Genomic DNA, 26,316 nt, shown 5'->3' with positions numbered 1-26,316 from the left:
CTTTTAAGCTCCAGCAGGTGCAAAGCTAGCCTGTCTGAACCTTCTTCATAAATGAACTTCCCCGTTTCTGGTATCAGTTGCGTAAACCTTCTCAGAATTTCTTTATTCATTAAATAATATTGCGTGAAAAAAACAATGCTGATTAAGATATCAGGATATCTAATTCTCTGTAAAGGTGCAGCAGGACATTTTGCAACCACCCACGAAAAATACTCAATTTAGTGACTTATTCAATAAAGGGACTTGCTACAACGGAGGTGCCTAAGTATAATGGTGAAATGTCAGTCTAGATCATGTATTAATCATGTCTTGAATGAGGATTCAATTCACTATTACGGCGGAGTGGTGAATCTCTGGAACTCTCTGCCACAGAGGGTAGTTGAGGCCAGTTCATTGGCTATATTTAAGAGAGAGTTAGATGTGGCCCTTGTGGCTAAGGGGATCAGGGGGTATGGAGAGAAGGCAGGTACGGGATACTGAGTTGGATGATCAGCCATGATCATATTGAATGGCGGTGCAGGCTCGAAGGGCCGAATGGCCTACTCCTGCACCTAATTTCTATGTTTCTATGTTTCTATCACCTAATGCAAATGTTAAAGTGCTGTGGAACCAGATCATGTCAATAATTTCTATCATACACAGCTGTGCAATTTTACACACCCATTATATTGTACCACATCACATTTTCTACAATCATTGGCTCTGGCCTCCCTACCATCGAGGAGATCTATCGCAGTCGCTGCCTCAAAAAGGCTGCCAGCATCATCAAGGATTCACACCATCCTGCCCACTTAATCATCTCCCCACTGCCTTCCGGTAGAAGGTACATGAGCCTGAAATCAGCAACATCCAGGTTCAGGAATAGCTGCCTCCCCACAGCCATCAGGCTATTAAACTCAACTCAAACAAAACTCTGAACATTAATAGCCCATTGCACTTTATCTGCTTATTTATGTGTGTGTATATATAGATTCAATGGTATATGGTCACACTGATCTGTTCTGTATTCATTTTACTTCGGAGTCACGTGAGTGACTACGTGAAGACCCCGTCCAGTACGCATGCGTGTCATGTCATCTATCGCATTGCGTGACGACTGGCAGGGTGAAGTGATTCTCCTGCCAGCAACAGACCTGAGGTAAGTTTTTAAAATACTTTCAGGTTTTTAAAATCTTCTTGCAGGAACCTCTACTTAGAGGTCCTGCTTAAAGTCCGGGGCTAAGTCGGGACGGAGCGGAAACCCCAGTCGTGAACTTCAGGGAACCCCGGTCTCGGGGAATCCCGCCCACGGACCTAGGCGCTCGGAACCGTGGAATGCGGGTAGCGAGCGGCGGTATCTTCCCCATTGAGCCGCTGGCAGCAAACCAGTGGCTTCATATGGTGGAGAACCCGCTCGGGAGACCGCGGGACGCGGGGAGCGGACAGTGGGGATTCGCCTTCGAGCCGCTGGCTGTGGAGCCAGCGGCTTCATATTGGTGCCGGGGGGGCACCTGCATAGCCGCTCCGGAGACCGCGGGGAGCGGACGGCGGCGGATTCGCCATCGAGCCGCTGGCTGTGGAGCCAGTGGCTTCATATTGGTGCAGGAGGCACCTGCATAGCCGCTTCGGAGACCACGGGAAATGGGGAGCGGACGGCGGTAGATTCACCTTCGAGCCGCTGGCAGTGGTCCCAGCGGCTTCATATTGGTGCCGGGGGCACCGGGACAGCTACTCCGGAGACCGTGGAATACAGGGAGCGACCGAGAACCCGCTCTGTAGACTGCGGGATGCGAGGAGCAGACGGCAGTAAGTATATCCCCCCCCCCCCCCCCCCCCCCGAAGCAGGAAACCCCCCCCCCCCCCCGACTTTGTAAATTGCGGCTTCCCTTTAATAGAGACCATGGGGATATCCCGGCTGCAGTTACTGCGGGGATACCCAGATGGGGGGAGGGGGGAAAGAAAGCCCCAGCTGGAGAACACCGTGGAGAAGCCCTGTCATAAGGGACCGCGGAGAAAAAGCTGGGGGGGGGGAGAAATAACCCGCAATGGAGTGTTTCTACAAGGACCACAGAGGAACCCCACCTGTAACAAACCACGACCACGAGACCAGCATCGGGAGGAGTGTTGCCCCGAAGCAGAAGGTTTTAAAAGGACATGCAGGTAAATTCCTTACTCGAAGGTCGTTGTGTGCTGTTTTGTGAGAATATGTTACAGGAATGGACGCTGGCGGGAGCAATTGTGATCGCATATCCCGCATGGAGCGGTTGATGGATCAGAAGCTCCAATGTGACATGCTCCGGTATATGGAGCCTAGTCACTAGGGGGTCCTTGGATGCCCATAGCAGCACCTTATTGAGGGTTGCATAATGCAACTCCCTCGACAGAGGGGTGTATTAGGAGTCACTTCTGGGCTGACTCTGAAGACAGGGGTTTGGCTGAAGAAACCACAAGTGTGCAGGGGGTGCAGGAACAACACTACCAGCAGCAGGAGCTCGACGAGTGGCCATCGGGTTCAGGAAGGCCACATCATCACGTAAGACCTCACATCTTCGACGGCAGCACCCCTAAGCACCCACCAGCAAACCACGATGAACTGAAGCTGGTGAAAGCTTGAAGGCCGTACAACCAGGACAAAGGTCTTTTTTAGGCCACAGCCCAGAACGGCCTTCATTGGAAGATGCGCCAACCTCGTACGCGAGCTCCTCTACCTCCAGGAGCAGATGTAAAATCATGCACACATGTTTGAGGCAGCTCCTGGGTCGGGTTGCATAAGTCCTCCCATTTGGATAAGGTATGGAACCTCATCGATGATGTCTCCAGTCACGGATACAACTTAGCAATATTAAACTGGTTTGAATATTTACACTGGTTTGGGATAACATAAGATTAGTTTATACTGCACACAGGTATGGTTGGAATTGCCTTTCAAGACAAGGCTCACAAGAATGGGATGTGGACTGATCATTGTCAACAGCCTCAACCCGCATGTGCAATATAGACTTTTCTGAATATCTTCCATGTGATCATTTCCACTCACAGGGTTGAAGATATTCAAAATTTAACTGGATGAGGCAATGATTCACTCAGTGGCGTTACAATGGGCTAACTCCAGTTTCCAGATTATTTACCAAATCACTACTATCAGTGCTTCGACTGCACAGAGCTAACAAATAAGTAGCATGGCCAATCTGGATGATATTGAACATACTGTATTTCACTAAATTAGCCTTATCAGCCACATAGCTATATTTGAGGAATTGGTTCACACCCGTCCAGTTAAATTTAAATTAAGTTGATACCAACTGAAACTATTGATTGTTGGGATACAATCATCCATTTATTGGTCTGGGATCAGCTCTGAGATAAAAATTAGACCTCTGCGATTTTTAGCTGAAACAATCAAAGTCACTATGATGGACAGCATTGCTCCACTAAAACCTCTTGTCCGTAAATCTTCAGTAATTTCCAAACTGATGCTATTGCCCAAAGATTGGTAATTTACTAATACCATCTCTAGTTACGGAGGCAGATGGGATTAGCATGAGTTATCAAGTGTTCAGTCATTGTATCAACTGCCAATGGACACCAGGTGCATACTGGGCATTAAAGAGTGTGTAGATATGCATATAAGGCATGCACAAGTCCAAGGTGATACACTTTGGTGGTGGTATATGTTAATCACAAAGGTACAATCAAATCAAAGTATCCGGTGATAGGTTTACCACACCACATTTAGCACTGGTGTATTATTATGCAAAATCAATAACAACACAGAATAAATGTGTGATCACAAAGTATTTAATAACAATGTGGATTGATAGAACACTAACTATTGAGTTGCTTGCATCCAGTTTCAATCAACAGTGAACGAGGCACACAGTGGCGAAGGGTGCATTCTCGCTAGACTAGGAAGGAATGTTCTTTTATGTCTTCCTTCATTTGGCCTCAATAGACGGGTTTTGCAAAATTCCGCAAGATTCCCGCTTCCGGGTTTTTCATAGTGCCTGCCTGGGTTATACATCTAAGGCTCCCGATGAGGCGAAGAATGAACATAAACCTTACATGGTTAATTCCGGATAAAAAGATGCTGGTTCAATTGTGATGTTGAAACCATCCTCTGCATGATATAATCAATCATAGACTCGCAGACTCTGAGAGATCGTTTCTGCGACTTGGGTTGTCAAACCATGAGCGTTAGAGTGCTCACTACAGATTGCAGGGATAGCACCAAATAGCAGCTATCTGCATAGGAGATGGGAAGCATTGTTTATGCTTCCTTACGTTAACTCGGCACGGATGACTGACACATTAAAATTCAGTTATATGGGATTATAACATTAAGTTACTATTCCATTACTGTGCCTTAAGTACCTCCTAATCATTTGGCTGATGAATACATAAACCACTCTGTCCGGTTCTCACCCTCTGATATCCAGAGAATGAAGGTATTGTCATCTTAAAACCTCCCAGGTTTAGGGACGCAGAGATATGGGTTGTTAACATTGTACTACATCACTTCACTGATGGGCATCAGCAACATCCCTGCCCATGGTCATACTCACGTACTAGTGATTACGCCATGACACTGAGTACAGGGCTATGGGTCCAGTCATTGCAACACTGGATAGGATGATCTTATCTGCGGGCTATTATAACATGTTTTGTTTATGATTAATCAAGCAGATTAGACAGGGACACAAGACCAAACTAGAGTTGCATAACCCATGGACCTTGGGTTGTGTGTGATCACGCATTTACACCAGTATGTCAAGGTTCCTAAGAGCTTTATAGACTGACAGCAATATTATTAGTTACATAAAATGTTGTTAGAAGGAATCACTACGAACCTTCTCCAGATGGTTATATGGGTCTGGCATATACAGGAGTGGACATTGACATTGAGTCTCACTCCACCAGGACAGCTATACCTCAGCAGCGGCGATGGACCACACCCTAGCGGTTGCAGGATGGTCAAGCTATTGATCTGTCCAAATATTCAGAATAAACCTATTGCCAGATCAGGGGTATTTGCCAACTCTATGTTAGGTATGGTTCATACTTCCTCCAGGTTGAGGGAGGTTACTATTGCCACTATTATTAATTAATAGCATCAACATGTCTATATCTATGTCATGTCTGAATGCATTCTTAATGCTCACTCATCATTGGCCTACTGATGCAGTGTATGACGCCTGGACTCGGTTCCACGGCATGAAATCACAGAGCTTTAAAATCTTCACGTAGTCACTCACGTGACTCCAAAGTAAAATAGTAAGATTAAACGAGAACTTACCAGTTTGAAGTTTGATCTTTATTTTATGAGGAGTAACGTTGAGGGATTACGTGCCCTCCGCTCCCAGCCCTCTATCATAAAGTTCAACAGGTATTATGGTTCTCTTATCTTACTATGTTCATTTCAACAACTGCTTTCTGTGATTTCACACCGCTGCTTTGAAGATTGACATGCATGCGTACTGGACGGGGTCGACACGTAATCCCTCAATGTTATTCCTCATAAAATAAAGATCAAACTTCAAACTGGTAAGTTTTCGTTTAATCTTCCTATTTATGCCTACTATATCCTGTTGTGCTGGAGCAAAGCAATAATTTCATTGTCCTATCTGGGACACATGACAATAAACTCTCTTGAATCTTGATGTTTATACAGGGTGGGGAACCTGTCACATTTCCTGTTTTAAAATAAGACAAATGGAATGCCTGCGTACAGAAACGTATGTGAAATGCAATCATAAATTAATTAACAGTCCATCTACATATATGAATTTTGATTGTTCATCGAATTCTTCTCTGCAGAGGCAAGGTTAGTGCTGTTTGTGAGAACAGAAACCATAAAGCTTGACATGAGGAGGTATCCCTAAACCACATCGCAGAAGTCAAATAGGCAGTGAAAGATAGAGTGGGAGGTGGAGCAGGGGAGAGCTGATGATTCAAGAAAGGAACAAAAGGCTTATTTGACAAATCTTTCATCATTACTCAGTCATGTTATTCACAATTTAGAATGCACTCTCCTAAAATAAACAATATTTGCCTGTCTCGCTGAGAAACATCTGATGAGAGGTATGATAATTCCACATATTCCTGTTCTGATTCATCGAGTTACTGTCATGACACCTCACTTATTCAAGCACCAGCCTACACATCCCCACTTGGGAGGAGGTAAAAAGTGAGAATATAGGCCCAGATTTTCTTATAAAATCTGTCTTTGGCTATAAGCACAAACATCACTCCTCGTGAGCTTGGGTGTTGTTGTTTATGATGATGCAGCTCTAAAACTTGTATGTTCAGGTTCCAAACAGTAAATGTTAAATCCATGCTGTGAAAGGTTTCAATTGTAAGAATTATATAAAGGCTTTATGTATAAAAAAATAATTTAAACATTCCATAATGCAATAATCCTTTACTTCAGGATGCTCTGGGATTGACTTTTGCACGCTGACAGTATATAAACATATGCAAGCTGTGGGAGAAACAAGAAACAGTAGATGCTGAAATCTTGCGTAAAACACAAAGTATTGGAATAATTCAGCGAGTCAGGCAGCATCTGTGGAAGGAATGGACAGGCGATGTTTCGGGTCAGAATTCTTCTTCAGACAGTTTAATGGAAAGACCCCCCCGTTACCCTGCTCCTTTTCTCTCCATTGTGCACTCATTTCCCATTCCAGAGTCTCTTTCCTTTTATTCCCTCTGGTTTCCCCCATAATCTCCCAAACCTTGCAATAACCCCACTGCTTTTCCTTCGTTTGTACCCTCACCTCCCATCACCAAGCCTAGATTTTAGACATACAGCATGGAAACAGGCCCTTTGGCCCACCGAGTACGTACCAATCAATGATCACCTATACACTAGTTCTGACCTACATATAAGGGACAATTTACAGAAGCCAATTAACCTATAAACCTGCACTTCTTTGGAATGTGGGATGAAACCAGAGCATCTGGAGAAAACCCATGCTATTCACAGGGAGAATGTACAAACTCTGTACAGATAGCACCCGTAGTCAGGATCAAACCTGGGTCTTTGGCGCTGTAAGGCAGTAACTCTACTACTGCGCACTGTGCTGTCCTCACCCACCATGAGTCCTGGCCCTACACTCATATATGGAATATGTAGACACCAAGTAGAGTTTGTAGAATAGCCCTTACTGTTGCAGAATAATAATCTGAATGCCTTGGATGTCCATTATTCTATTTACTTAATTTACCGTCATGTTCTACTTGTCATATTTTTAGCCATCCTTTATTATTTTCTAAAACTTTCCCAATCTTCTGGCTTAACATTCCTATTCATAGCATTATTCTCATTCCATTTAATACCATGCTTAATTTTTACAGTTAACTTTAATGGACCATCCTTCTTAAAGTTTTTAATGATCAATGGAATACATCTTTGCTGATTATCTTCTTAAATGTATACCACTGCTTACCCATTGCCTTGGCTTTTAATCCATTTTCCTTGCACACTTTAACCAGCTCTGCTTTTGTACCATTATAATTAACTTTCTTTAACTTTAAGGTATTACCTTCAGATCACAGTGTCTCATATTGAGGCTGAATACTAAATATTATATTGCCATGGTTGCTCTTCCTCTGAGGATCTTTTACCGTGAGATAATATCTCACTATACATGACCAGATTTAAAATAGTATTTCCTGTTTGGTTCCACAAGGTATTGTTCCAATAAATTGTCCTGAAAATATACAATTGGCTTGTCCTCAAGACTACCATTGCCAATTGAATTTGTCTAATTTATAGGACGATTAAAATTATTCATGAATAATGTATTTCTTTTCTTGCAAGCATGAATCATTTCTGAACTTATTCTCTGTGGTATAACGATGGCTTTATTAGTGGGTATATGGATTATTCTCACCAAGAGATTATTTTCCTTGCTTTTTGTTATGTCTACCTAAATTGAATATCTGATTTGATTTTCAGAGGCAAGATCAAAAAGAGCGCAAGCCTGTGCTGGGGACATCTATGTGACTTAAATAATCTGAACCTGCAGGGCAGGCTAGCAGATGTGCCCTAGTGCAGAGATTTACAAAAGCCCTCTTTAAATATCTACAGCAAAGTTGTACATATTTAATAACTATGGAAAGTAATTTGTAATGCTGTAATGAAGATCTGCAAATGTGCTGGTTATAGGTCATACAATTAATTCAGTCAGCAGACAAAATAAATAATATATACTATTTTATCAAAGTCTCATGACTAGAATTATTTAAAAATGTAAATTAGCCTAAAATATTAATGTTTTATGACTGGTTGTAAGTACCTATGATGCTTAATACATATTCATAAGCTCTTCTCTGTCAATATTACACACGCCATTGATGAGGCTGCACTTGGAGTATCGTTTTCAGTTTTGGCCACCCTACTATAGAAGATTTACGAGGATGTTGCCAGGACTCAAAGACCTGCTGTCCCTCGAAGTGCAGGAGACTGAGGAGTGGTCTTATAATCGTGTATAAAATCATAAGGGAAATAGATAGGGTGAACGCATAGAGTCTTTTTCCCAGGGTAGGAGAATCAAGAACTGCAGAGCACGTTTAAGGTGAGAGGGGAAAGATTTAAATGGAACCTGAGGGGCAATGTTTACAAACAGACAGTGATGGGTATACGGATCTAGCTGCCAGAGGAAGTAGTTAAGGCAGGTACAGTCACGACATTTAAAGGACATTTGAACAGGTAAATGGATAGGAAAGATTTAGAGGGATATGGGTCAAATGTGGGCAAATAGGACTAGCTTAGATGGGATATGTTGGTCGCCGTGGACGAGTTGGGCCAAAGGATCTGTTTCTGAGTTGTATGACCATGACTCGATGATATGTGTGATATTTACTGGAAGCTTTGAGGATTAAATTAGGGTTATGTATTAAATAAAAATTCTCCAATTGGATCATTTTCTTAAAGCATTTCTTGCTGCACAATGATGATAATGCACTTTACTAAACTTGTCTAATATATAGTGAAAGCATATGTCAGCACACAGTCTCATTGCTGCTCTTACCTGCACTTTCTCTGTAGCTGTGGCACTATATTCTACACAAAAAGCTGGAGTAACTCAGCAGGACAGGCAGCATCTCTGAAGAGAAGGAACGGGAGATGTTTCGAATCGAGACCCTTCTTCAGAATCTTTCCCCTCTCACCTTTAACGTGCTCTGATTCTACTACCCTGGGAAAAAGGTTCAATGCATTCACCCTATCTATTCCCCTCATGATTATATACACCCGAAACACCATCCATTCCTTCTCTCCAGAGATGCTTCCTGTCCCGCTGAGTTACTCCAGCTTTTTGTGGCAATCTTCGGTTTAAAAAGCATCTGCAGTTCCTTCTTACACACTATATTCTCCACTCTGTTTTATCTTTTGTGCTACCTAATGTACATATGAATGGTACAATTTGCTTGGATAACACGTAAAACAAAGCTTTTTAATGTATCTTGGTACATGTAACAAGGCTTAAGTTTATTATTGTTACATGTACCGTGGTGCAGTGATAAGCATTGTTTTGCATGCTATCCAATCAGATCAGTCAAGACTATACATAAATACAATCACGTCAAATAGAAGTACAATACATAGAGCAAAGAAGATACAGTGCAGAACATGATTCTCAGCATTGTAACACATCTATTCCATTGACAAAGTCCAATATCTGCAATGAGGTTGAGATGAATTGAATGGAAGGACCATTCAGTAGCCTGATAACAGATGGGAATAAGCTGTTTCCAATTCTGGTGGTGTGTGCTTTGAAGCATCTATATCTTTCGCCCAATGGAAGGAAGGAGAAGGTGGAATGACCGGGGTGGGACAAGTCTTTGATTATGTTGGCTGTTTTTCTGAGGCAGCATTAAGTGTAGATGGATTCAGTGATGGGGGAGTCTGGTGTGTGAGATAAACTGGGCTACATCTAGGCTACATCTACAACTGGGCTACATCTACAACTCTCTGCAATTATTTGTGCTTTTGGGCAGAGCTGTTCCCAAACCAAGTTGTAATGCAACCTGACAGTATGCTATCCACCTGTAGACGTTTGTAAGAGTCATTGGAGACATGGTACATTTCCTCAGTCACTTGAGGAAGTAGAATCATTGGTTGTGCCTTCTTGGCTGTCGCATCAATATGGTTGGTCGACAATAGATCGTTGGTAATATTAAAGGAACGTGAAGCTCTAACCAATAATAATGAATACAAATAACAAGCTAAATTGTATATACATTAAAGTTACAGAGATGAAATCTCTGCACTGCTTAATATGATTTAATACAGTGTGGCTTTTTCACATGCTTCTTCCCCAAATGCAACCAAAAGGATAAGAGAGATATATCATGATACATGATTTTGGATGTATGGGATATTGAATAATTAGAAGAATTTTAATTTCTTGTATATGGTAAAGCTGATAAAACATTGGTTTGATAAGTTTAAAGCAGAAATCACCCACATATTCTCTCCAGTCCATGAATGCAATCCATTAAATGCTGGTTTCTACCTTTCTGTGCAGGAGGGTCGGAAGAAGCCCTGATGGTTCCAATAAGTTTCTATTTCCTCTTTTGGTATCAACATAGATGGGCACAGGCTTCTTGGGGACTGACATCTTGACTTCAGCAATATTGGCTTCAACAAAATTCTTCTTTGTGTGGAGTCCCATGAGTGGCTTGTCAGTTGGAATAGAGGATATTATTCCATCTACAGGGACTTTGTAAGGTTCCCCTGTGGATTGAAACATATTACATTCTTGAAATATTTTAAACTGAAGAATTCTCCATTGTTCTGCGACATACTTGAGATCATCCCCATTCTGCGACATCGAAGAATGAAATAACAGGTTCTCCCATCCAGCACCTGATTGACAACTGATATCGATGCAAAATAAGCACCTCTTCCATATTCTTACATCCCTAACAGGTCTCGCGATGCAGGCATCATACCTGCAAGTGTTTATCTACTGAATTAACATGCACTAAATATTTGATTACACATTCAATTCTCTGCAAGCCCTGCTGAATTTGGAGTACAATATTGCATCTTTGACATTTCATGGTCGCACCCAAGCTTGTGGTAAGTAAAATGAATATTGATAAGCTAATTTGTTTTCAGTCTGTTCTATAGCGTTAATTGGGACCCAATAAAAGGTCCCTCTCTCCTGGAACAGTAAGATTAATATTTCTACCATAGAAACTTTGATTCCACCAATGAAACTAAAACTGTTAGTAGTCAGATATCTGCCATAATCTATTCTATTGGAATGTCACTAAGAATGGCTGAATGTTCTTCTCATTAATATAATAACCCAATAATCTGTTGATATGCATCAAGGAATCACAGTCACAAAGGCTATGCACAAAACATGGTGAAGATACGTCTTTTCAGTTGATGCTGCATTTAATGTGGAGAGAAATCATCCCAGTCTCATGTAACACTGTGAAGCCTTAACTCTGAAATGTGGAATTTCAATCATATGTCAAAACCTATCATACTGACTGACCTGAAGCAAACCAAGATAAATGCTACAACACATAGCTCAGCACCAATATTTCCAAATCATATTTGTTGTTCTAATTCTTGTTGACTACTTGGGGGTCTACTCCCAAATAAGGTGATCATCCCCTTTTTATTTTTTAGGTCCACCCATCTAGCCTCACTGGATGAACCATCAGTAATGTAATCTCAGACTACTGCCCTGACTTTCTCCTTCATCAATAAAGCAACACAGGGCGCAACGGTAGAGTTGCTGCCTTACACCATCAGAGACCCGGTTCAATCCTGACTATGGTTGCTGCCTTTACAGAATTTGTACGTTCTTCCTGTGCCCGCAGGAGGTTTCTCCGGGAGTTCTGGTTTCTTCCCATATTCCAAAGACGTACAGGTTTGTAGGTTAATTGGCTTTCGTAAAAAATTGTAAATTGTCCTTAGTGTGCAGTGTGCGCTAGTGTATGGGGTGATCACTGGATGGCACGAACTCGATGAGCCGAAGGGCCTGTTTCTGCACTGTATCTCTAAACTTCACTAAGCTAAACACCCTCTCCTCTACTACCCCCACCTCTATCTGTCTTGTAGCACCTGTACCCTGGAACATTAAGCCCCCAGTTCTGTCCCTCTCTCAGCCAGGTTTCCATAGCAGTTACAATGTCCCAGTCGCACATACCTATCCATGCACTGAGCTCATCTAACTTACTCATCAGGCTTCTCACATTTAAATAAATGCAATTCAATCCATCAGTCCTTCTCGCTTCCTGCTGTGCTCCTGCTTATTCTGTCCATTGAACTTTCTTTCAGCACCTTCCATACTGACTTCCAACCTCTCACCTGCCTCAGACCTGCAATGGATCGTGCCCACCCCTGCAAATCTAGTTTAGTGGTAGAGGTGGGTACAATCAGGAATTTAAAAGCCACTCGGACAGATACATGGATAGGAAATGTTTCGAGGATATGGACCTGCACAAGCAAGTGGGACAAGCTGGGTATGGGAACTTGGTCAGCATGGTTGACTGGGTCGAAGGGCCCGTTTCCACACTGTATGTAGGAAAGTGAGAGGTTTCACTTCGGAAGGAAGAATAAAATAGCAAAATGTAAATGAAGTGGCTGCTAAATATTGCAGTACAAGGGATTTGTATATGAAACAGAAAGTTAGCCTGCAGGTACAAGTAATGAGGAAGATAAATGAAATGTAGATCTTTATTTCACGGGGTATAGAGTATAATAGTAGGGAAGTTTCAATACAATACAGTGCACTGGTGAGGCCTCACCCAGAGTATTGTGTACAGCGGTGATCTCAAAATGTGAGCAATTCTTTAATTTAATATTTGCATTGAAGAGAGTGCGAAAAAGGATTGTTTCCTGCACTGTTGATGTATATGAAAAGTTCTATTCCATACAGCTATGGTGGTATGGTTATAAAATATATTTTGATGGAGATGGACAAGTGTTTGAACTACAGAAATTTACTGTAAGTGGTTCCAATTACTGGGAATTAAGGGGCAATTGGCTATCACAAAATGCATAATTTTTAAATTATTAACGTATTAGCGAATGAACCAATAGGCTCCCCTGAGGTTGCAAATTAGTTTAGAGATATACAGCATAGTAATTGGTCCTTTGGCCCACCGAGTACACGCCGACTGTCGATCAATCATTCTAATGTTCTAATGTTATTGTACTTTCTCATCCAGTCCCTCCACACTAGGAACAATTTCAACAGTGGCCAATTAACCTATAAACCCGCACGGGATGAGAGAAGAATCTGGAATCCCCGGAGGAAACCCATGCAGTCACGGGGCGAATGTGAAAACTCCACACAGACAGCACCCCAGGTGGGGATTGAACCTTGGTCTCACGTACTGTAAGGCAGCAGCTCTACCAGGTGTGCCAGTTTGTCGCATTTCTAAGGATTCACTACTATTTGTGTAAAGAGAGTTCTTCTAAACTCTCCCTGGGTTCTTAGTTTGAAATAAGCCCCAATTCTAGAAACCCCAAACAAAAGGTAAATTAACACTTGTTCCACTGTCTAATTGCTTCTTAAACGTTGCGAAAGTGGGCGTCACAGTGGCGCAGTGGTAGTGTTGCTGCCTTACAGCGCTTATAGTACCAGAGACCCGGGTTCAATCGCGACTATGGGTGCTGTCTGGACAGAGTTTGTACGTTCTCCCCGTAATTGTGTGGGTTTTCTCCAAGATCTTCGGTTTCCTCCCACACTCCAAAGACATACAGATTTGTAGTCTAATTAACTTGGTATAAGTGAAAACTGTCCCTAGTGTGTGTTGGATAGTGTTCATGTGCAGGGATTGCTGGTCGGTGCAGACTCGATGGGCCGAAGGGCCCGTTTCCACACTGTATCTCTAAACTAAACTGAATTAAGCCTACCCCACCGATTCTCATGACAACCTGCCTAGTGAGCCTTCCTTTCCTTCTATTGATGTCAGACTATATGGTCAATTGTTTGCAGACATATCCTTTCTTAGGTATGGAGAACAGATCTGTACACAATCTTCAAGTCGAGATCTCATTAGAGTTTGGTATAATAAGAATAATGAATCTTTACTCTTACACTCAGTATCTTGCAATGTATCACCTTCCTTTGCAATTGCTTGTAGTGCCTACACATTAACTTTCAGTGATTTGTCTACCAGGACACCCAGGCCCACTGAACATTGAAACACATTAATCACTCAGCATTTAACAAAAAATATCACTCTTTAAAAAAAAATCAAGGTCAATGCCTTCACAAATTTCAACATTATATTACTTTTTCCATGTCCTTGTTCATTCACTTTGTGTAGTTTCTCTACATGTTCCAAAGCCTCTTTACATGCTCCTCACATTCCACACTACAACCTAGCTTTGAATTAACAATAAAAAGATTTATATTATACTTAGCATCCTATCATCCAATTAATTGATATAGTGGGCTATCTGTCATTGATACATCCAGCATCCCTGGTCATAGCCTCTCAACTCAAAAATCATTTCTATTATCCACATTTGTTCTCACAATCAATGCTCAGCCAATACTAAAAAGTATTATCCCAAAGCTTTGAGCTCTAATTTTGGTTAATAACAATAGCATCTCATTAAATAAATCCCGTATTCTGTTGGAATTCTTTGAGGAAGTGAATAGCAGAATAGACAAAGGAGAGTCAGTGGATGTTGTTTACCTGGATTTTCATAAGGGGCCACAAGTGAGGCTGCTAAAGAAGATGAGAGACCATGGTATTAGAGGGAAGATGCAAGCATGGATAGAAGGTGGGCTGATTGGCAAAGGCAAAAACTGGGAATAAAGGTGCCTTTTCTGGTTGGCTGCTGGTGACTAGTTCCTCAGGGGTCGGTGCTAGGGCCGTTACTATTCACGTTGTATATTGATCATTTGGATGAGGGGATGGAAGGCTTCGTAGTCAAGTTTGTGGATGATTTGAAGATAGATGGAGGGACAGGTGGTATAGAGAAAGCAGGGACTCTGCAGAAGGAGTTGGACAGGTTGGGAGAGTAGGCAAAGAAGTGGCAGATGGAATACAGTGTAGCAAAGTGTGGAGTTATGCATTTTGGTAGTAGGAATAAAATTTGGTAGTAGGTCTATTTTCTAAATGGGACGAGGAATCAGAAATCAGAGGTGCAAAGTGACTTAGGAGTGCTGGTGCAGGATTTGCCAGTTGCATCAGTGGTAAGGAAGGTAAATGCAATGTTAGCATTTATTTCAAGAGGACTAAAGTATAAAGACAGGGATGTATTGCTGAGGCTTTATAATGCACTGGTTCGACTGCATTTGCAGTATTGTGAGCAGTTTTGGGCATCATATCTGAGAACGATGTGCTGCCACTGGAGTGGGTCCAGAGGAGGTTTATACTGTAAGAATGATCCCGGGGACGATTGGGTTAACATATGATGTTTGTCGGCACCAGGCCTGTACTCGTTGGAGTTCATTAACACTTTTACCCAATAGTGAAGGACCTGAATAGATTGAATGTGGAGAGGATGTTTCCACTAGTGGGAGAGTCTAGGACCAGAGATCAGTCTTATTATTATTTTCGAAATGCCCCCCATCTCTATTTTGTTATTATATATTTGTAGGATTTTCTATTGTTAACTATTGTTGTCAGGCTAATTGATCAAGAGCTTTTTTTTCCCTATTCACAACTTTTCATTGTGATGAATTGTTAGAATTTTGGAATATGTCAACCAGTGTATCTCCATATCCATAGACATTTCCTTCAAAAACAGGATGCAGGACATCATTTGCTTCATCCAATGCTGGTTTCAGGTGAAACTTAATTTCTTTGAGCACTTGATCAATATGTTTGTCTTCATAGATGGCACATAAAACCATGTTGGCTTGTAGCATGATGCTTAAATTTCAGCAGAGCACAGTGAAAATGAAACCCATTTCAAAATTATTTAACCTTTAAAAGGGAAAAAAAGGCATGCATTTAGCATGCTAATGAAACCCATATTTCACTTCCCAAATTATAGAATATTTTGTTATATTTTAAAAAGGCTTACTGTCTGGTAGTTTTGGTTCCTTGGAATGCTTCAACAGATGATGTCTTGGACAAGGAGGCTCAACCTTGGGTAAACCCATTGTTTTGTAAGAAGATTTCTTACGCTCCAACTCCTCTTGTACCATTTTCCGTTGTTTTGAATAATACCTCAAAAAATAATAAAACATAGTGTTTGTGAGTCAAGATATTTTTGAATAATGATATTATGTTGGGATAAAATGTTTCTTATTTTCCAAAGAAGTTCACATGCAGTAGACCTAAAAATTCTGATATCTTCTTGAAATTATGAACCTCCATATGCAGTGCAGAGAATAAAATTGTATTTGAATATTATGTTACTTTAATTCTCTTTATGCAGCATCTGGTGTCATTTAGGAGAAAGTTGTCTGTGTAGGAAGGAACTGCAGATGCTGGTTTAAACCTAAGATAGACACAAAAAGCTGGAGTAACTCAGCAGTATAGGCAGCATCTCTGGAGAGAAGGAATGGGTGCCATTTCGGGTCGAGACCCTTCTTCAGACTGTTTGCCAGCACCTCACCCGCCACCGACACACTCTGGCTGCAGTGTACTATTGGCAAAATGCAAAGCCGCAACTGACTAAATCTTTATCAATGGCAGCTTCCAAACATTTAGTAGATACCATTTTGGAGACGGGCAATAAATGTGTGACATCACTATCAGATATCAGTTCCCGTCCAAGTCACACTTCATCGTGACTTGGAAATCATTTCCAATTTGTAGCAGTCAGATCAAAAACCTGCAGCACCTGACTTAACACCACTCAGGGCCTCCCTTTATCACAAGAACTGGTGTAATTCAAAGTGCCAGCTCAGCATCAACTGCTCTGGGGCAATTAGGGATGGGCAATAGACAATGGCCTTGACTGTAACACACATTCAATAAATGGAATACAAAATATTTGAGATGCTGGCGAAACATATTTTTAATAGAAATTTTCAAGTCATTTCCAATCTTCTCTCACATTCCTATCTGTTTTTTGTTGCTATTAACTAATTATAGCTTCAGAAATCTAAGCGGCAATTGTTCTGAAATAATTCTTGCGTGTCTCCAAAACTGGAACAGGATTCATTCCTGAGAACAAGTCTTTGGAAAAAAATTAGATTCCAAAGGAGTGATGCAGTCTGATCAGATTGCACCAGCACATTCTGCATCCACATTTCAGAAGCCATATGATGCACATGCCTTCTCTGATCAGAGAAGCAGTAACTGCAATATGCCAGCAAAGCTATGAAAAAATGTGTGGAATGTTTCATCTACTTCACTTCAGAATGCAATCAATACGAAGACTGGATAGAGCACTAGAAGTCCTCTCAGGAACTTCAACATAAGCAGGCATAATGGCTATTACAAGATTGGGATGGCATTTAGGTTTTAAGGTTTTACCTCTGTACCCTTGTATCTCTATTCATCCAAGCATCCATCGATTCCTCTCCTTCTCTCCTCTCCCCCCTTTTTTGCATTTGTCTCTATTCATGTTTGCTCATTCCCTTCACTCACTTATCATTGGGGATAGTCAACTTATTAGCGAACAAAACATTGGCTGAGATTGTGTACTAACTATTCAAACAACTTCACTTCAACATCCAAGAACTTTCTGTATCTATCCCTGGGTAAATTTGACCTTTGAAAGAACTGACCAACAAAGGCCAATCTTATTGCAAGGCAGATATAAGGAACTGCAGATGCTGGAATTTTGAACACAACACAAATTGCTGGTGTAACACAGGGGGTGAGGCAACCTTTCTGGCGAACATGCATATGCCAATGTTTTAGGTTGGATCCCTTCTTCAGATTGATGTGTAGTAGGGGGGAGAGTGCTGGAAGAGAGGTGGGGTGGGACAGGCAGGCAGATGAGGGGGGGGGGCGGGTTAATAGCAGATGGGTGGACAAAGGCCAGGGATGAGAAGGAGACAAAAGCAAGTGAGATATGGAGAAGAAATGCATAAATTGTGAGGCCAGATGACAAGATGTAGGATTGGGGAAGGGGGAAGGGGTATGGAATAGTGGGAGAAATAGGTGCACATGCACATCCAGGTTGAGCACAGAGAAGAGGCAGGGGAAGAAAAATAAAGGTGGGCGGGGGAGAGATTGTTCATTAGTTAACTAAATTTGGAGAATTCAGTGTTCACACCATTGTGTTGTATGTATCCAAGAGGACATATGACGTACATTGAGCGCAGAAGGTTAAGGGGGGACTTGATAGAGGTCTTTATAATGATGAGAGGGATAGACAGAGTTGACGTGGATAAGCTTTTCCCATTGAGAGGAGGGAAGATTCAAACAAGAGGACATGACTTGAGAATTAAGGGACAGAAGTTTAGGGGTAACATGAGGGGGAATTTCTTTACTCAGAGAGTGGTAGCTGTGTGGAATGAGCTTCCAGTGGAAGTGGTGGAGGCAGGTTCGATTTTATCATTTAAAAATAAATTGGATAGGTATATGGACAGGAAGGGAATGGAGGGTTATGGTCTGAGTGCAGGTAGATGGGACTAGGGGAGAATAAGTGTTCGACACGGACTAGAAGGACCGAGATGGCCTGTTTCCGTGCTGTAATTGTTATATGGTTATATGGTTATTATATGGTACTGATCCTCCAGTTTGTGTGTGGCCTCAATCTGGCAATGGATGAGGAAAAGGACAGAAATGTTTATATGGGAATGGGAAGGGGAGTCAAAATAGTCGTCATCCATTAGATCCAACAAGCCTTGACAGACCGAGAGCAAGTGTTCAGCGAAACCTAACCTAATTATTCAATGTGTATGTCCTAAAATGCATCACCTCACCTCATTATCAGAATTAAACTTCATCTGCCATTGTTCTGCACATCTTAACAACTGATCAATATTTGTCCCTAATGCATCAACACCACCTCCAACTTTTGGATCATCTGCAAACATACAAATTCCATCCCCTACATTCATATCCAAATTACGTTTCTCTATCTCACTCCCTCCTTTACCTCTGTCACTCTCCATCTGCCTCTAACACCCACCCTCTCCATCCCCCTCTCCCCTCCATTTAGCGTTGTTACAAATTCCTGCCATCAGTGGCGCTCTTGATCTGCTCACTGCCTGTGCGTGCCAATCAAGAGGCTGTTGGTGGGGAGTGCAGTAAAATGCAGGGTTTTATCGCTTGTCGGGATGGGATTTCCTCGTAAAACAAGCTCATGAGGAAATTTCGTTCTGTCATCCCGTCCGCGATATTTAAAAAAAAAAAGTTGTTTAACTATTGAATCGCTGGATGAAAATCGGGCCCCTTCAACGCCTTCAAAATCACGGATCGCAAGTTCAGGAGAAAACAATAGGTATGTACTGGAGGGGGTTTAGGTAACATCTTATCTAGTTTTTGGTGTAATTTCAATTTAATCTGATGTTGTGAAATATATTACAATTATAGATTGTACAATTACACAAAATATAAATAATTTAGATCATATGACATGATTGTGCAAAAAATAATGATTTTGATTATCTTGAGAGTGGATGATTGTGGATTTTGAATACATGTCTGTGCAAAACGGCTCCTTGCCTGCTGCAGTGTTATAAACCAACAGAGTAAAATTTATGGGAATTAAACATTCAATTCCTTCGATTTAGCATAGAGATTCATGACAAAGTGAGATTTAAAAATCGTGATATACTGTGAATTCTTGTGTGAATGGGATCAGTTTGTTATTTGGATACTTTGGCTATTACAAAATATATATTTTTAGCCTTTTCTTAAGAATGGGATAGATGTTTAGATCTAGTAATTGAATTTAGATGAATTTAATTGATTTGATGACCCTGATGAATATGATTTTTTTGTTGCATATTTACTATTTGTTTTAATGTTACAATAATATTAAAGTTCTGATCTTGAGAATATCACATTTTTGAATTTTCAAGGCAGTTTGGGTGTTTATTACTATTTCTGTCACAACAGTTAATTTTGTAATTAGCTACTTAATTAGGTAATTAACTAATGATATACTTTAATTTCAGGTCATCCAAGTAAGATGTATCATATTTGTTTCAGAAATCTTTGATCTATAATGACTGAAAATATAATTCAGTTATCTTAATTTTTAAGAAAGTTATGGGCTTTTGTGTCAAGTGACTGTCCTGCACCACAGCTTTTGTGTTCAGCTGATGGAAAAGCTATAGGGAACAAGGTGCTAATTTCCCGAGTATGAAAATGACCACAACTCTTTAAATACTGAAGATATGAAAGTGAATTAGGTATCAAATTAAAGTTCTTTTTATGCTTTATCTGATGAAGATAAATTGAAGATTTGATTTAAAAAATCTCAAAATGTTGTAACATTGCTAAACAAGATGCTAATTTCCGAGTATGAAAATGGCCACAACGTTTTTAATACTGAAGATATGAAAGTGAATTAGGTGTCAAATTCAACTTCTTTTTATGCTTTATCTGATGGGATAAATTACAGGCTTGATTTTTTTAACATCTCAAAATGTTGTAATATCCCTTCTCCATTCCTCTTTTCTCTTTCCCCCACCTTCTCCATCTGTTGCATCTTCTTGTTCTCCACCCCACACCTTCGCCCTCTATGCCCCACACCTCCCTCTCACCACCCCCCCCACTTCTCTCTCACCCCCCCCACTTCTCTCTCACCCCCCCCCCCCCCCCACTTTTCCCTCACCCCCACCTTCTCTCCTCAGGACCCCCACTTTCTCCCTCTCCATTCCCCCCACTTTCTCTCTCTCCATTCCCACTTTCTCTCTCTCCATTCCCACTTTCTCTCTCTCCATTCCCCCCACTTTCTCTCTCTCTCCATCCTCCCCACCTTCTCTCTCTCTCCATTCCCCCCACTTTCTCTCTCTCCATTCCCACTTTCTCTCTCTCCATCCTCCCCACCTTCTCTCTCTTCCTCCTCCCCCACCTTCTCTCTCCATCCCCCCCACCTTCTCTCACTCCATTCCCCCCCACTTTCTCTCTCTCCATTCCCCCCACTTTCTCTCTCTCCATCCTCCCCACCTTCTCTCTCTCCATTCCCCCCACTTCTCTCTCTCCATTCCCACTTTCTCTCTCTCCATCCTCCCCACCTCTCTCTCCATCCTCCCCACTTTCTCTCTCTCCATCCTCCCCACCTTCTCTCTCTCCATTCCCCCCACTTTCTCTCTCTCCATTCCCCCCACTTTCTCTCTCTCCATCCCCCCACCTTCTCTCTCTCCATCCCCCCACTTCTCTCTCTCCATTCCCACTTTCTCTCTCTCCATCCTCCCCACCTCTCTCTCCATCCTCCCCACTTTCTCTCTCTCCATCCTCCCCCACCTCTCTCTCTCTCATTCCCCCCACTTTCTCTCTCTCCCATTCCCCCCACTTTCTCTCTCTCCCATCCTCCCCACCTTCTCTCTCCATCCTCCCCACTTTCTCTCTCTCCATCCTCCCCACCTTCTCTCTCTCCATTCCCCCCACTTTCCCTCTCTCCATTCCCACTTTCTCTCTCTCCATCCTCCCCACTTTCTCTCTCTCCATCATCCTTCCATATACTCCATCTCCCCCCTCTCTCCTTCACTCTCACCTCCCCATCATCCTCCCCTCATCACCCTCTCATCCCCCACATGGGCCGACACTCTCCCTGCTCCCCGCCAGCCCCACGGCCGCCACTCACTTGAGCCGGTGGCGAGGCGGTTCCTCGGGCCTGGGCAGCAAGTTGTAGATGCACTCGCCGGCGAGCAGGTCGTCCATGGCGGCCCGGAGAAGGTGCAGTTGGTGGAAGGGGAGACGGCGAGTGCGCGTTGCCATGGAGACGGTCGCTAACAACAAACGCCGGCTCCAGGGAGCGTCACTTCCGGTGAAGGCAGGGCCTGGCCCGGCCTGAGGAGCAAATGGCTGCTGTGTGGGGGGCAATGCAGGTAGAATAAAGCACACACACACACACGCACACGCACACGCACACGCACACGCACACGCACGCACGCACGCACGCACGCACACACACACACACACACACACACGGAGAAACAAAGACCAACTCATTGCAAGCGCATATTAGGAACACCATTGGAGAGTGGTAAACGCTGATCTTACAGATATGTATAAATAGTATGAGGGGAATGGATAGGGGTGAATGCACAGTGTTTTACCCAAGGGAATAAAGAACAAGAGGAAATAGGGTAGAAGTGATGGGGGAGGAAGCGATAGGGGAGGAAGGGATAGGGGAGGAAGGGATAGGGGAGGGAAGGGGAAGGGATGGGGGAGGAAGAGGAAGGGATGGGGGAGGAAGAGGAAGGGATGGGGGAGGAAGGGGAAGGGGTGGAGGAAGGGATAGGGGGCAAGATTTAATAGGAATCTGAAGGACAACCTTGTTGCTCAAAGGGTGGTGAGTACATGGAACATGGAACAAGCTGCCAGATGATGTATTTGCGGGTACCATAACAGCATTTAAAACGCACTTCGACAAGTACATGGATAAGAAAGATTTTGGAGAGGTATGGGCCAAACTTGGGAAAATGGGACTAGCTTGGATCGGGCATCTTGGTTGGCATGGATGAGCAGCGGTAGAGTTGCTGCCTTACAGCAAAATGCAGCACCGGAGACCCGGGTTCGATCCCGACTACGGGCGCTGCCTTTTTGCGTGGGTTTTCTCCAAGATATTCGGTTTCCCCCCACACTACAAAGACGTACAGGTTTGTATGTTAATTGGCTTGATAAATCTAATAAATTGTCCAAATTCCAGAATAGTCCCTGGTGGACTCTTCGCAAGGTACAAGGAAGGCCAAATGGCCTGTTTCTGTGGTATATGACAATGATTCTATGACAATATCAGCAAATGATAGGGAGCCTAACAGAGATAAAGTGACAGAATAGTTAGAGTAACCGTGGGTGCAAATATTGGTAGAATAACAGGGAAGGAGGGAGCCTAATGAGTTAAAGTGCAATAGAAGGTCATTGTAGATTGGTTACTTCACTTACTAACCAATGTAGTGCTTTGTTATTAGAAGCTCTGCCCACAACACTTCATATTATCGTAACCCAACTTGTGCTGGCAGTCTACGCTGCTACACAGCTGAAGCAACATGCTGTAGTGTATTTCAATAAATACCGTTCTACCATGTTTGTGAGTTTGACTGGGTCATCTGACATGGTGTCACGAAGTGGTTGGTAACCCACTCCGTGTTTAAGTATATCGGGTTTTATTTTATCCCCTGTATTTTGTTTTCACCCACTTCACCGGCCAGACCCCCTGATCTTTGACTCTGACATCGCTGAACGTTGGCGTATTTTTGAGCGCGATTACAATCATTACATTCATGTTGCTCATCGCAACGCTACACCAGAAGAGCTTGCCTTTATACCACTCAACGTCGCTGGCCCTGAAGTTATGAAGCACGCAGAGTGTTTCGATTACGCGCCTGCAGTTCTGGATCACATCAACCAGATCGTGGTACCTGCTGAAACTATTGATGATGCTCCGGACCTACTCACTAAGTTCCGACAGCTGTGTGACCTTCGTGCCAACTCCATACTTGAACGTGCTAAGTTTTTTGCTCATTACCAACAGCAAGGTGAGCCTGTAGAAAATTGGTGATCTGAAACACATTGCTGCACACTGCCGTTTTGGGAATCTGTGTGATGAACTAATTCGCGACAGTCTGGTGTGAGGCCTGCTTAGTGATAAGGTGCGAGATGAATTAATTTGCGATACTGAACTGACCTTGGCCCGAGCTGAACATGCTTGTAGGATTGCTGAACTAACAGCTTCTCACACAAAGTAATTGGGCCCTAGGCCACATTCCTCGTATGGTGTCGGTGCTACCGTCACCTCCTATCGTAACCGGCATTCGCAACCCCACACGCCACATCGACGGCCTCAGAGATTTATCGAACGATGGTCTAACTGTGATCCTCTAGGTCGCGAACTCTGCGTTGCTTTCTGAAAAATTTGCCACTATTGCAAAAAAAAGAATCACTTCATGAAATGCTGCCGTTCTCCTGTTCGGCTCCCAGAGCATGAAGGTAACAACTCGCTGATTGCTTCCACTAACAATCAACTTGATCCTGAAGTTTCTCTGCTTGTCAACAAGAGCATTGCTGTTGCAAAGATCGACACTGCTGCCAAGTGCAATGTCATGTCATTATCTGAATTTAAACAAACCCGTAACGACGAATGTATTGCAAGCACTTCGGTCATTTTGCTAGCCTATGGGGGAGGGGAGCTGCTCCCACTTGGAGAAACTGAATTGAATTGCTGCCTGGAGTCACAAGCTCACAAACTGAAGTTTTTCATTGTCCATGGGAAAGCTGCAACTCTGCTTGGCATTAATGCGTGCCAGGATCTAAGACTGGTTACTTTTGTGCCTGCTGTCCATCAAATATCTCCCACTAAGGGCTCCACCCAGCAGGTACTTTCACAATACAAAGAACTATTTGACGATATGCTTGGAATGCTGTCCATCAAATACAACATCGCCACAGATCCAAATGTCTTACCTGTGGTCTGAGCACCACATCGCATTCCACATGCTATGTGCGACAGAGTGTACAATGAGCTCCTGTGGATGGTGTCCATGGGTGTCATTGCTATGGTCACCGACCCGTCCGACTGGGTTTCCACCATGGTGGTTGCAACAAAGAAGAACAAGGAAGAAATCCGATTCTGCATCAACCCCAGAGACCTGAACACAGTGATCAGACGCCCACACTATCCGATGCGTACAGTAGAGGAAGTTGCTGCTCAGATAGGCAATACATCCGTGTTTTCTGTTCTGGATGCCAAAAGTTTGTTCTGGCAGATCCCGCTGGATCCTGATTCGTCCAATCCCACCATGTTTGGCACTCCCTTTGGCCGCTATAAATTTATGCGGATGTCCTTTGACATCAATTCTGCTAGTGAGGTATTCCAACGCACAATGGAACAATTATTTGCGGGGAATCCATGCGCCATCATTGTCGATGTTGCCAGACGCAACACGGCTGAACATGATGCCAACTTGAAAAAAGTACTCAACCGTGCTAAAGACATCCATCTCAAGCTCAACCCCCTCAAATGCAGATTTTGTGTCAAGAAGGTCAACTATGTCGGACACGTATGTCCGACACAGTGATGGCCTCAGACCAGACCGGACCCATCCAAGAGACACTGCCATCAACGAGTTTACAGGGATTCCTGGGAATGGCCAACTACTTGGGGAAATTCATTCCCAACCTCAGCGAAATATCTGCTCCCCTGCGACAACTGACTGACAAGGACACTGCCTGGTCCTGGTACCCACAACACCAAAGAGCTTTTGAAATCCTCAAATTGCAATTGTCCATTGCTTCAACCCTTGCCTACTTTGTTTTGAAGTAACCAGTGATGCTCACTTGTGATGCATCCCAATATGGACTTGGCGCTGCTTGCCTACTGACCTCCACCGAAGGAGACTGCAGACCTGTTGCTTACGCCTCTCGCACCCTGTCTGAGACTGAACAACGTTATGCCCAGATCCAAAAGGAATTGCTTGCCGTGGTTTTTGTCTGCACGAAATTCAAGGACTTGATTTTTGGCAAGTCCATGACTGTTGAAACAGACCACCAGTTGCTGGTCACCATTCTAAACAAACCCATTCATGCTGCTCCAGCATGCCTGCAATGGATGATGATGCAGCTACAGCATTTCGATTTCACTATAGTCCACAAAAAGAGCAAGGACATGCACCCAGCTGACACGCTATGAAGAGCTCCACGTAAAACCTGCGAACAACAGCCATCAGAACAAGACCAGTTCACAGTAATGATGGTGTCCTACGTACCTACTGAATGCCTAAGCAGTCTGGCAGAGCACACAGCTGCAGATACAACTCTACAACTACTGTCCTCAGTCATCCGGCGAGGCTGGCCGGATAATCAACACAGTACCCCACTTGTGATTCGCCCATTTTACCTAGTTCACGACGAACTGGTGCTACAGGACAGGGTCATAATCAAGGGTCACAAAGCAGTCATCCCAGCTGTTCTACAGGGCAAGTACTTTGATGCCATCCACAGGGTGGTGTGCAAGCGACCTTACAACGAGCAAAGAGCATGTTTTACTGGCCTGGGATGACCGAGTATATACGCAAAAAAGTTGAAGCCTGCGCTGTCTGCAACAGCCTACAGCCACACCAACAGAAGCAGCCCTTGCTCTCACACCTTGTTCCTCCTCTGCCGTGGTCCACAGTCGCTACCGACATATTCAAGTGGCATAGAAAACGCTATCTGGTTCTCGTTGACTCGTATTCGGGCTGGTTTGAAATTGACCTACTCCAAAACATCACATCCGATACAGTCATCCAAAAGCTGTCACGCTACTTCTCCATACACGGCGCCCCT

The 26,316-nt window shown here is 43.1% G+C and overlaps 1 protein-coding gene across 1 annotated transcript in view; it reads right to left on the bottom strand.

The window, feature by feature from the left end:
* enkur (enkurin, TRPC channel interacting protein) overlaps nt 1–21,876 on the bottom strand; it is a 41,606-nt gene extending 19,730 nt beyond the window's left edge. Inside the window, exons 1-3 of the mRNA XM_055652301.1 lie at nt 21,635–21,876; nt 15,998–16,143; nt 10,497–10,717 (exon numbers count right to left, since the gene is read on the bottom strand). Coding sequence (XP_055508276.1) covers nt 10,497–10,717; nt 15,998–16,143; nt 21,635–21,768 — 501 coding nt within the window. The 5' untranslated portion in view covers nt 21,769–21,876. The remainder of the gene's footprint in view (nt 1–10,496; nt 10,718–15,997; nt 16,144–21,634) is intronic.
* Nucleotides 21,877–26,316: the final 4,440 nt, after the last annotated feature.

The sequence above is a fragment of the Leucoraja erinacea genome, chromosome 2 (assembly GCF_028641065.1).
Source record: "Leucoraja erinacea ecotype New England chromosome 2, Leri_hhj_1, whole genome shotgun sequence".
Classification (NCBI taxonomy): Eukaryota; Metazoa; Chordata; class Chondrichthyes; order Rajiformes; family Rajidae; genus Leucoraja; species Leucoraja erinaceus.
The sequence above is the reverse complement of the archived record's forward strand: the minus strand, read 5'-3'. Positions and strand labels throughout refer to the sequence as shown.